The 12,295-nt window shown below is 34.5% G+C and overlaps 2 protein-coding genes across 4 annotated transcripts; both read left to right on the forward strand.

Moving 5' to 3' along the window:
- The first annotated feature begins 798 nt into the window (after positions 1 to 798).
- LOC112521099 lies at positions 799 to 5,607 on the forward strand. Of its 3 annotated transcripts, none has more exons than XM_025129787.1 (11): positions 799 to 900; positions 2,270 to 2,630; positions 2,716 to 2,879; positions 3,259 to 3,332; positions 3,464 to 3,518; positions 4,349 to 4,423; positions 4,501 to 4,574; positions 4,676 to 4,724; positions 4,837 to 4,921; positions 5,070 to 5,126; positions 5,328 to 5,607. In XM_025129787.1, exons 2-11 carry the CDS (start codon positions 2,303 to 2,305, stop codon positions 5,348 to 5,350), a joined length of 984 nt encoding a protein of 327 aa, XP_024985555.1. In that variant the 5' UTR covers positions 799 to 900; positions 2,270 to 2,302; the 3' UTR covers positions 5,351 to 5,607. The 3 variants fall into 3 exon arrangements, with proteins under 3 accessions (XP_024985555.1, XP_024985546.1, XP_024985562.1); XM_025129778.1 differs by lacking the exon at positions 799 to 900 and adding an exon at positions 935 to 987 and having other exon boundaries at positions 5,328 to 5,572; XM_025129794.1 differs by lacking the exon at positions 799 to 900 and having other exon boundaries at positions 2,253 to 2,630; positions 5,328 to 5,572.
- Positions 5,608 to 7,797: 2,190 nt separating this feature from the next.
- LOC112522502 (ruBisCO large subunit-binding protein subunit alpha-like) lies at positions 7,798 to 11,227 on the forward strand. Its single transcript, XM_025131678.1, has 8 exons — positions 7,798 to 7,971; positions 8,069 to 8,258; positions 8,857 to 8,978; positions 9,057 to 9,264; positions 9,396 to 9,541; positions 9,717 to 10,023; positions 10,141 to 10,592; positions 10,672 to 11,227. The coding sequence occupies exons 1-8, from the start codon at positions 7,918 to 7,920 to the stop codon at positions 10,957 to 10,959; spliced, it is 1,767 nt and encodes a 588-aa protein (XP_024987446.1). The 5' UTR covers positions 7,798 to 7,917; the 3' UTR covers positions 10,960 to 11,227.
- The last annotated feature ends 1,068 nt before the right edge of the window (positions 11,228 to 12,295 follow it).

Genomic DNA, 12,295 nt, shown 5'->3' on the forward strand with positions numbered 1-12,295 from the left:
ATTTAAACTGTCTATTTTACCCATTAGAAAATTATAGTGTTGATATTATAGATAAATATACAAAATTTCGCATATTTATTCATCATCATTACGAATTTTACATCTAAATTATATAATTAGCATTTATTTAGACAAAAGTATGTCACTAACAATATTTAACACATTTAAATCTTATTAAAATACATCAATTGAGAGAGGTGATGATCGATTGAGAGAAATGATCGATGAAGGTTAATCGACTGAGAAACGTAGTTTACGAGGGTTTAGAGAACAATAAGGGTTCGTTTGGTTTGCAAGATTATATTTGGGGGATTCGAATTTCATGTAAAGAACAATATTGGTATGTTTGGTTTATAGGATTTGGAAAGGAATTTGATTCCGTTATTTATAAATAATTATAAAAATAAAATTAAACTATATTTTTATCAATTGATTATTATAAAATAAAATGCTTTAACATTTTTTTAAAACCTTATTTCATACAATCCCATGAAATCCCGAACACCCCTAAGATTTTAAATCCGGACAATACAAAAAAATAAACATGAGATTAAAACGGAATTGAAATCGAAACCTCTCCAAATAAATTTCTTAACAAATAAAATGACAATAAAATATAAGTGACTCTAAAAATTAAAAAAAACAAAGTCTCAAACCCAAAAGATAAATTCTAATTTATTTGTTTGGAAAACATTTTGTAAAAAGAAAACACATCAAACATTAAAAACAGGAGGGTTTTCCCCAAAAGAAAAATAAATAAAAATCTCCATTTGCAAAAGCGACGGGGGAGTGTTCCCACTACCGAACAGCCAAACTCATAGACGTTCATATTTTGATGATTCCGCTTTTGAAGGGTCACTTTTCCGATCTGCAATACTATATTTGCGACGTCAATCCCAGGTAAATTCCTACCCAATCGCACTTCTTTTTTGTGGACGACCTTCACTCTCTTTCCTTCGTTTCTGATTGCTTGGAAATTCAACATAGGTAATTGCTTCAATGCCTCTAATCACACAAATCTTGTTAATTATTTGATTCCTATGTTTTTTTCACTCAACTTAGTCAGTTCATATGTTGTAGATTGCATTGGAGACCCTTAAATCACACACATATATTGATCGGTTGATCTTCATTGTTTGTCAATTGAATCAGTTCGTCTATATGTTCCAGGTTGTATTAATGACTTTGATGAACCGGGGTAGGGTTATATGCTTTCAGTTTTATGAAGTAGCACCTTCAATTACAATGTAGGCATGTAGCATCCAATCTAGGAGGAAAGGGGACTATAGGAGGGAAGGGTTGTCTAATAAGTAGTTTCTGTAGTTCATGAGATTCCAACTTCGCATAAAATAACTTGTTTGACTATTAAGAATCAGATTAGTGAACGCATATTCTTGTTGATTTTATTGATTTCTGGGTTCGTTTCCCCTTCTTAATTTTGCAATCTTGACTACTTCTATCCATATCCACTAGCTACCACTGTAGACAATAATAGGGGTTTGATGATCTTGAATGAAATATGTTCTTGGATAACAACACTCCTAACCATGGTAATCGACATAATTACTCCATTGGTTTCTGAAAAGAATCAAGTACGGTATAGTTTCCTGATGATAGATAAGAAATGAAATGGAATTTCATGTTTCTTTCCTCTCAGAGTCATAACAATACTGTTTCCATGATCATGAAGAGACTATTCTTGCTAACTGCACCCAGAGTCCGGAGAGCAGACAGATTTAATTATTCTTCTATCCCCAAATAAGAAAAGCTAGAGGAGGCACACATTCCTCTAGTTTGTCCTTCAAGAAAGACATACAGTTCCATTTTGGCATTGACATGAATATCTCTATTCATGGTTGATTAAACAAAGCCACAAACGTATAGATGTAGGTATGCACTCTGCCTCTATATTAGTAATTTGATACTTACAAGTAGCTTGATATGTCTTAAGCTTCAAATCCTTATCTCTGGTGTAATCATAGGTGCATGCACTTATGTATCTTCTGTAGCTATTACCAAATTCTCACTCTTTGTTCCATTACCATCCATGTAGTTTGATATAGGGTTATAATAGTGTCTCTTGGCAAAGAAAGTGGATGTATTGTTTAAATAATTGCAGAACAACTCATTTGTCAAAGTTAGCCACATAAGAAGTCCATTATCATAATCTTTCCAGGGACCACTAGTATTTAATATTATGTGGCTTTCAGTGAATATTGATGTTTTCTCTCTTTGCAGCCTCATATTTTAATCGGCATTATCTTTGCAGATAATATAAATTAAACAATCACACATTAACAAAATGTTTACACACGGTCAAGATCCTGATGTTGTTCGGTGGGGACTCCAGCTTTTTGATGGCGGCCCATTCAATGACAGCAGCTACTCCGGATATGGTTCACAAAATTATGCAGATTGTTATCATGATCAATATTCTAGAGAGACCAGTTATGACACGCAATGTATCAACCCAGAAAATGACAAACATCTTATGCTTGCCCTTCCAGAGGACGGGTCCTCATTTTCGGTTGCTGAAGCATCTGCACCTTCTTGTGAAGAAGTTGATCTTTCACAAACATCTTTTTATTTACCGGATTCACTTAATCAGTCTATGGCAAACTACAGTCTTGGTAACAGATAAACAAAATCCACTTTTATTTGATTTGTTTGATATTTTAAGTTCTTTTTGGTCTAATGATGTTATCTACTTTACAGGAGATGATGAGAACACAAATGATTTGCCACCTACTAGTTCATGTGGTAGCCCTACAAGGCAGTTGAACTATGGGGAGGAGTGGTCTTATTCATTGGATTTAAGTGATGAGTATGCTCTAGATGATGAAGTAGGCAAGAGATTGAATCAGTTGGCTTCTATTCCTGTAAGCGTGGTGTCTTGGAGTATTATCATTCATACATCATTTAGCAATACCCCCATTAAATTTTGACAGATGTAAGAATATGTATAATCTTACATATAATCTTGAGCATGGCCATGATTTATAAACAAGAAGTTGTTGTCACAGAAAATAATCGGCCATCATCAATATCTGTATTTTATTGTATAGAGTGATCTGATTTGATTTGAAGTGATATATTTTCTCTGCTTCATAGTAGCCATTAGCTTGTTCAAACAAGGCTACAACATTTTATGCTATGTAGCACAAAGAGATTAAAGTAGCATAGCTAGTTTTGTTGCATCGTTACTAATGATGTTTTTATCAATTAAATAAATAAGAGGTTCCTGGTGGATTTTTGTAGCATGTTCCCAGAGTCAATGGGGAAATACCTTCTGTAGACGAGGCAACTTTAGATCATCAGAGGCTAATAGACAGGTATTAGGCAATATCGTAATAATTTTAACTGAATGGAGCATGTATGAGCATACGTCTTCTATTTTGGTGCTTCTATTGTTTGTTTATAGTTTATTAGTAAAACGATGCTTAAATACATCTTTCTTCTACAGGCTGCAGTTATACCAATTAGTAGAGTCCAAAGTTCAAGGGGATGGGAATTGCCAGGCAAATACTCTTAATCTACATGCTGATGGACAGGATATTGTTTGATCTAGTTTCTGACAGCTAGTTTATTCTTAACTGAAAATTAAATGGTCTTCATGTGACTGATACATAATATTTTAGTACACATCCTAGTAACCTTTTACACAATATCTCATAAAAGGTCTTTGGTTATAAATTTATAATTGCTCAAAGCTGCTTCAGATCGTTATGAAGTTCATGGTACTTTATATTGATACATATATATATATATGTATATATACACTCAAGCTCACAAATATATACACAGTTCTTGCAGTATTGAACACAGCTACAATATGCCTCCTCATATTTGTGTAAGTTGTTGACACAAAATCTGTTGCACTGAGCTTTAAAAACCTTGCTTTTAGCGAAACAATATATCTATCTCTCATTGTTACTGCATTAGAAGATATCCTTGCTATACTTGATTCAATCACCCTAAGTGAAATACTGAGGGAAAAACCGAATTGTATCACAGTGGTCATGAAGATTATCAACCTGAGAATAATGAAGATTGTCGATGGAATGAATTTGTCACTTAATACAGTTTTATAGTAGAAGGTCCAAATAAATGAAATTGTTTGCTAAGAGGTCAAGACTGCTAATCATTAAGGGCATACATTGGCTACTAGAGCTAGATCTTTTATGTTTGTGTGACTTGAAGAATTATAACATGTATATCTCAAGACTATCATATGCAACCAGAACACGTAGCTAATAATAGTATAGCAGCTGTTCTACATCTGACCTTTATCTACAATATTTATTGCTCAATAAATGATGTCTGAACAAAATTATCTTACATTTTCCAGTTTCGAGCTTTGTCAGATCAAGTTTACCGTACAGCTGAGCACCATAAATTTGTGAGACAACAAATTGTTAATCAGGTTGGTCTAGACATTTTAGTTTCCTTGTGATTATTTGTCCATACTCCCCCTTTGATTCTGATTCTTCTTTTCCAAAGCTTGAGTTACACGCAGAGATATACGAGGGATATGTTCCCATGGTTTATAGTGAATACTTGAAGAATATGGCCAAGTATTTTTCTGCTTCTTCAATGTTAATTTGCTAATACTTGATTACTATCTCTTGAGCTGCCATCTTACCTTGTGTTTCTGATATATGTGGATGTGAATTAGGGTCGGTGAATGGGGCGATCATGTCACTTTGCAGGCTGCTGCTGATTTGGTATGGAAGTGCATCTTTAACTGTATATCTTTCGAAACAATATATGACCAAAGGAGCATGTTTTAAGTACTGGGGTAATCTAGTTCTAATGCATGTTGATTTAATGGTGCAGTATGGCATCAAAGTCTTCGTAATCACATCATTCAAGGACACCTGCTATATTGAGATTGTTCCAAGTGTTCAAAGGTCAAATCGAGGTATTATCATATAAATATGATATCGAAATAAATGATCTGCAGTTTTAGAAAAATTTGACTCTAATCCAACTTCATGGGATTCACTGATTGATAATTCTTTCACATCCCATCATGTTTGGTTAATCTTGTTGTGGTAACTTTGTTGCAGTAATTTTCTTAAGCTTTTGGGCAGAGGTTCACTACAATTCAATATATCCGGTGGAAGGTAACGTTGAACCTTTTTAAACTTTTGTCAAGACTACGCTATCATTTGAGGTCACGTTAGGTCCTATTCACGTACAACATTTAAATTTTCTTTTATAAGTATCGTCTACTTGATAAAAACGAATTTGGTTTAATGATGCATCAAGATGAAATGTAAAATTTGTAGTTTCTAATTTTGTACATGGCGTATACATATATTCAGATTTGCCACCTATGAGGGGGTGAAGAACATGAAGCAATGAAGATGAGGATTTGAGTGGCTCTTTTCCAGCTTTATATATCATTAAACATGCATGCAACATAGTTTCAGCTCAACTTTTATAGGGTATATGTTGCATACAACCTATTCACAATTTCATTTTATGATATATCCTGTAATGTATTCACTAAAATGTTTCTTTACTTGGGTAAACTTTTAAGCTGAGTTACAGGGGCTGGTTACCTAAATGTTTACCTGGTATGCGTTTATCGTTATAAGTCAACACTATAATTTATTTTATGGATAAGTTCGTAGTACATCAAAATGGTATGATATGCAACAATTTACTTGGTATACTGGGTAAGAGTCGTTACCCTCACTTACCGGGTAAGACTCTCTATCCTTATGATCACTCTTACCGGGTAAGATTCTTGGGTCTTGCCGTGTTCATCCGGTGAGAAAAATTACCCGGTAAACACCTACCAAGTAAGAATTTAATAAACGGCGTCCAAGTATTTGCTCCCAATATCATTAAAATTTAGCTATAAATAAACTTTTCTCACGAGTTGGGATTCTTCATAGAAACAACCCTTTCGTTTGGTTTATTTGATTACAATTTAGCTTATACGCTACTTTACTAGTAAATGTCAAAAGCTTTCTGATTATTTCATTCTCTGTTTTTATTATGATGTAAAGTATTTCAATCAACTGGTTTACTAATATGATATTTCTGTAGTTAAGAAACTTCGATAGCATTGGTTATACGGTTTAAAATTTAAAGAATCTTTGCTAAGAAGCCAAAAATTCTTCAAATAAAAATCCAATTTACGAATTCAAATGAATCTCACACGTGAATAAAGCAAACCTAATTTTTACCTTAAAAAGCAGAACAAATGTTTATGTAAATACTGTTTAAAGACAAGAAAGACGAATATAATTAAGATAATACATTGTTTGATGTAGATCCATAAATAAAACCGCCTAATTTCATAAATCTTTTATAAATGGGTATCCATGTCATCATGTGTTTCAAGATCGGCATGCTATCAGTCAAATCAAGTACAAAACAGAAAATGTCTGACACTTTGTTAAATCCCTTTGAGGATGAATATGTATTAAACCAACATTTATTGTATTTCAATACATTTTACCCTTAATTAGAAGAAACATTCTTGGTCATTTTTTTGTCTCCGCCCCTTGTGGTCCAACAATTTCACTACTTCTATCTTTCACATAAATGGTAGGGATAGTTTAAATCCCATGATGGATGCTCTCGTATAATACTACCAAGACAACGATGGTTTCTGTGCTTCCAGAAAATTAAAATTTTGTATTAAAGGATGACCCAAAAAAATTTAGAAGCGAAAGAGTCACTGATTTATAATAAATTAGTTGTGTACCCGCGTAATAAGGCGGGAGCTGTAAATTTTAACGATTTTGAAGTTTCATTGGTTTTATTAGAGAAGATTTAACGATGATATAAGTTACAATTATTTACATATTAATACAATTTGAATAAATAAGAGTTATGGTTCCAATTACAGTCTATTGATAAAAAAAATTGTATGACAATTTAAAATCCAACATATTTAAACAACTCCACAAATGTATTTGATTTACACCAAGAGCAAAAAATCATGAGATCGAGAGCGAGACCGAGAGTTCTAGAGCAATTGAATGAGAGATGAATAAGAAAACTTTTAATAATTCATGGTGAATTTAATTTTGAATCTCATATTGGGGGATGAGAAGAAGACATAGATGTATGAGAGGGTGAAAATATGAGTGAAATGTGTCAAAAGTATATTGGGAACATGAAAAAAAAAAGTAATAATGTGCATTGGTAACTTGTATTATATGTTATTTTAATTGTAGATTAAGAGATTTTAAGAATGAATGCATAAAATAGTAGTACTTAAGGCATTATGAGTTGTTTTTAAGACTTTATGCATAAATGTATAGTACTTTGTACATTAAAAATTGTTTTTAAGACTTTTGATAAATTTGTTTTATAAGGTAGTATAGATATAGATGTGAACGCAAAGACACATTACTCTTTCAATTTTTATAGTTCAGTTCCATTATTAGTCATAGAAATGTGACAAATGTCATAAGAGTCACTGATTTATAATAAATGGGTGTAGAGGGAGGTTTATTTAATCTTAAATATTTTAGGAATTCAGCTATAAATAACTTTTTATGATGAATAACGTGATAAAATATTCATAATAAATGTTATAACATATATCCATGAGTAATAAAATAATATTTATCATAAATATTTATAAAATAGGTATTTCTTAGGTTTCTAAAATAATTAAGATTTTTTTAATCAACCTGCCGGGTGTTTTGATAAAAATAGAAGTTTACAGCATTTGTTGGGGGTCATTTTGTAATAATGGATAAGCGTTGGGGGTGAAGTGAAAAATTCCATTATAGTAGTAGTTGGCCAGTCTACACACTTCTGGGGATCATCGAATCTTCTGGAAGCGCCTTCCCACTCCATCTTAAAACCCTAGCAACATACTTCACTCCTTGCAAGAACACGATTTTAGCACCTACCTCTTATCTACAACAACTACAAGCAGCTACCATGGCGTCTGCTAATGCAATTTCTACAGCTTCTATAATCTACTCCCCTAAACAGGTGGCTTTCCTTGTTCTTTCGAGTTAAATCCGATTGTTTGTTCCTTATGTGTATTGATTATGTTGATAGATCTTGGATTTCTTTTTCTCATGAGTAGGGGAGTTTGAGAAATGGTAATGGAGGTATTAGTCAGTTGCGGACTGGTCAGACGATGAAGCAATCGCATCGCCGGTTCGCCGTTCGAGCTGCTGCTAAAGATATTGCATTTGATCAGAGTTCTAGGTCGGCTATGCAGGCCGGTATCGATAAGCTTGCCGATGCTGTTGGTCTTACTCTTGGCCCTAGAGGTATCACTTATCAGTATTGTCTTAATCTGTGGTTAGAGTTTATAAGGCTCCTTAATTTGGATTAGTGTTGTTATGGACAATGGATTTGCTTAATCTTTAGGATTTTAGAGAATAATATATGAATTGTAATTCTAATAACAATCCTTTGTCAAAATGGAATTCGATAAAAAATAGGTACTATTTCTATATATTACAACACTTAGATGGTGAGTTTGGTCCATACATTTTATTGATTTGGATATATATTTGGCCAATTTATCAACAGTAATAACTTCTTTTGTGTTAAGTAAGTAGTACTATTTTTTTCCTCACGAAGGGGGTATAAATAAAATCAATTGATTTCTTGTATTGATCGAGAATTGGTTTGGATTGTTTATAGTCAAACAGGATTGTAAGTATTTGAATGACCTCAAACAGGCCTCATTCTTCATTATACGTTGCTCATTATGGGCATCAGTACATTATGTAGCTGAGAAATGAACGATTCCAATTATGATTTGTGTTATTGAAATTGATGGGATTTTATGATATTTTTATGCGTTGCTCACTTTTCTGTAGCTGATAATGTTAGTTTGCATTTGTCATTGTTATCATGTAGGGAGGAATGTTGTCTTGGACGAATATGGTTCCCCAAAGGTGGTTAATGATGGGGTTACAATTGCCAGAGCTATTGAGCTACCTGATGCTATGGAAAATGCTGGCGCTGCTCTAATCAGAGAGGTACGTGCCTAGAATTTTAGTCGTTGCTGGTTCTTCATGTGGTAATCAAATAATCATTTGGTCACTCAAATCGCCAAGGTTGCAAGTAAAACCAATGACTCGGCTGGTGATGGTACAACAACTGCATCTGTTCTTGCACGTGAAATTATCAAACTCGGTCTCCTGAGTGTAACTTCTGGTGCCAACCCGGTCTCAATAAAGAAAGGTATTGACAAGACAGTACATGCTCTGATCGAGGAGCTGGAGAAGAGAGCTAGACCAGTAAAAGGTCGTGATGATATCAAAGGTAGTAAAGATTCTCTTTTTGTTGTTGTGACAACTTGAACTTTCCTTGTTATTCAAATTGAAGCAGGATTTAAGTTTCAGCATCCATTATATATACTCTCTTCTGATGTGATCATTTGAACCTTTTTGAAGCCATTGCCTCAATTTCTGCTGGAAATGATGATGTTATTGGGTCCATGATTGCTGATGCCATCGACAAGGTTGGAGCAGACGGTGTGCTATCTATTGAATCATCCTCCTCCTTTGAGACGACTGTTGATGTTGAAGAAGGAATGGAGGTCTGTGCTAAATTAGAACTTAATCTTGTCCTAATTTGTCATGTTTTGCTTTATGCATGACTTGAATTAAATTACCTCATTATGTTGCAATTTGATGATAAGTTTGAACCTATCTTGTTTCTTTCTGCTGGACCTTTATTTCCATCATTGAGGTTTTCTTCCATGGGTTTTGCAGATTGACAGAGGATATATCTCCCCACAATTTGTTACAAACTCGGAAAAATTGATAGTTGAATTTGAGAATGCTCGAGTGTTGGTTACTGACCAAAAAATATCTTCCATAAAAGACATAATTCCCTTGTTGGAAAAAACCACTCAATTGAGAGCTCCTTTGCTAATTATTGCGGAGGATGTTAGCGGGGAGGCTTTGGCCACTCTTGTCGTAAACAAGCTGCGAGGTATCCTTAATGTTGCTGCCATCAAGGCCCCTGGTTTTGGTGAGAGGAGAAAAGCCCTGCTTCAAGATATTGCTATCATGACAGGTACACAATTTTACCAGAAGTTCTTTTCCTCTGTCTTGTATCCTTCAAATATATGTTAATCGATCAAGTTGTATTGTGTATTCATTGATCTTTGGTCTGTATTTAATTTTTCTATAGGAGCCGAGTACCAAGCCACAGACTTGGGTTTACTTGTTGAAAATACCTCTGTGGAGCAGCTTGGCATAGCCAGGAAGATCACGATCAGCAAGGACTCTACGACCATCATTGCTGATGCTGCATCAAAGGACGAGATACAGTCTAGGATTTCCCAGATCAAGAAGGAGTTGTTCGAGACAGATTCTGTCTATGACTCTGAGAAACTTGCTGAGCGTATTGCAAAGTTGTCTGGTGGGGTTGCTGTTATAAAGGTGGGTGCTGCAACTGAAACAGAGTTGGAGGACCGCAAGCTTCGTATTGAGGATGCTAAAAATGCAACATTTGCTGCCATAGAGGAAGGAATAGTACCTGGAGGTGGTGCTGCATTCGTCCATCTCTCAACCTTAGTTCCTCTTATCAAGGAGAAGCTCGATGATGCAGATGAACGTCTAGGAGCTGATATTATCCAAAAGGTAAAATCATGAGCCATAATTTTACAGAGTCAGATATTTCAGGGGTTTGTGGGCTGAGGGAATATATAAATTCTTGCAGGCACTGGTGGCACCAGCATCGTTGATAGCACAAAATGCTGGAATTGAAGGGGAGGTGGTTGTGGAGAAGGTAAAGGCGAGCGAATGGGAGATGGGTTACAATGCAATGACAGACAAGTACGAGAATTTGGTAGAGGCTGGAGTTATCGATCCGGCAAAGGTGACGAGATGTGCGCTGCAAAATTCAGCTTCGGTTGCTGGAATGGTCCTGACCACACAGGCTATTGTTGTGGAAAAGGCCAAACCCAGGTCAGGTGTGGCTGGTGCACCCCAAGGTATGACGGTATAATGACCAAGATTGAGTGGGGTTGATTACGAATTTAGGTAGAATAAATATGATGGTGGCGTGGACGTAAGGTGTAGGCAGCGAGACTTGATGGGGTCTGTTTTTGTAGTATTGAGCTGAATGGTATCTGGTAGATGGAGATTGCAATTCTTATGTGAACATGGTTTTCAAAGCATAATTGAAGATGAGCCTTTTTCTTTCAAGTCTTGTTGTTGGTTTTAATCCTTTTGGTGCATCATGGAATGTAACTAATACATATCATTCTTTTTCATATAATTGAAATTGAGGACAGATTTAACCACATTCATCTTTGACAAATAGTTTTGGTTACATCATATTAATGTGGATGCTAAAATCTAAAATGGATCAAGTTAGAGCATCCTCAATCTTACATAGAACTATATAATACATTGTTACTTTAATTATGCTTCCTCTCTGTATTAATAAATAAATAAATAAATAAATAAATATATATATATATGTTATTTCAAAGTCATTATTTGAGGGCTTGGGCAAGGACTGAGGTGGGTCTAACATAGCCAACCTAAGCCCGGTTATATATATGTATGGTGGTTGGTAATGGTGTCTAACGGGTCTAAAAATTTACATTTAGAATCAGTTGCGTAGAATAATAAGTTATGCAGAATTATCTGAAATACATATTTTCTTTCCAACCAAAAAAACATTTAATATATCAACGTATATAGCGCAAGAAAAAAAGTACTTTCACAGAATATGGACCTTTCCTCTCTGAGGATTATCAGAAATTGATATTATATGACATCCTCACAAATAATAGTTATATTTGAAAGATGGTTGGCATTCAATAGGGAGTCATCCATAATCATTTTATACTTTTATTTTATAAAATACTAATTATGCACAAAAAATTAATTGATTATAATCGTAAAACAGGATGGATAGACCTGTCCCATTTTTTTTTTTATCATCTTTCAACCCTGTCTGTCTATTAATTTGAACGGTTTCAAACGAGCTTGCTTGTATATTTTTAAAATGGTTGACCAAGCCCATTTTCTTAATGGTCTAGTCTAGAGGGGGCCGAGTCTAGGAGGCCTTGCCTTTCACGAAGAACTCTAATTTTAATAATACTTTTACTTGTTAAACAGATCACATGAGATATATATATGGAAAAATTTAAACAAGAACATCTTCATTTTACGATAACGTGAGAATATTCTTTTATTATAGACAATTACATGTGATGCTATTATTCCATCACATATGATACTCATGTGATACTAAATCAGAGACGTGGACGATTTTCGATGTGATCTTGGTTGCGGGCCAAGTCGCTCTTACACCACTAAGCCCCCTCACA

Source organism: Cynara cardunculus, assembly GCF_001531365.2.
Source record: "Cynara cardunculus var. scolymus isolate 2C chromosome LG 1, CcrdV1, whole genome shotgun sequence".
In the NCBI taxonomy this organism is placed as follows: Eukaryota; Viridiplantae; Streptophyta; class Magnoliopsida; order Asterales; family Asteraceae; genus Cynara; species Cynara cardunculus.

Bases quoted from the DNA above. Each gene is read 5' to 3' on its own strand.
- LOC112521099 (XM_025129787.1), top strand. From the start codon at position 2,303: ATGTTTACACACGGTCAAGATCCTGATGTTGTTCGGTGGGGACTCCAG. The intron at 2,880-3,258 runs GTAAGCGTGGTG...GGATTTTTGTAG, and splicing joins ATCAGTTGGCTTCTATTCCT to CATGTTCCCAGAGTCAATGG. The intron at 4,424-4,500 runs GTTGGTCTAGAC...TCTTTTCCAAAG, and splicing joins GACAACAAATTGTTAATCAG to CTTGAGTTACACGCAGAGAT.
- LOC112522502 (XM_025131678.1), top strand. From the start codon at position 7,918: ATGGCGTCTGCTAATGCAATTTCTACAGCTTCTATAATCTACTCCCCT. The intron at 7,972-8,068 runs GTGGCTTTCCTT...TCTCATGAGTAG, and splicing joins TAATCTACTCCCCTAAACAG to GGGAGTTTGAGAAATGGTAA. The intron at 10,024-10,140 runs GTACACAATTTT...ATTTTTCTATAG, and splicing joins AGATATTGCTATCATGACAG to GAGCCGAGTACCAAGCCACA.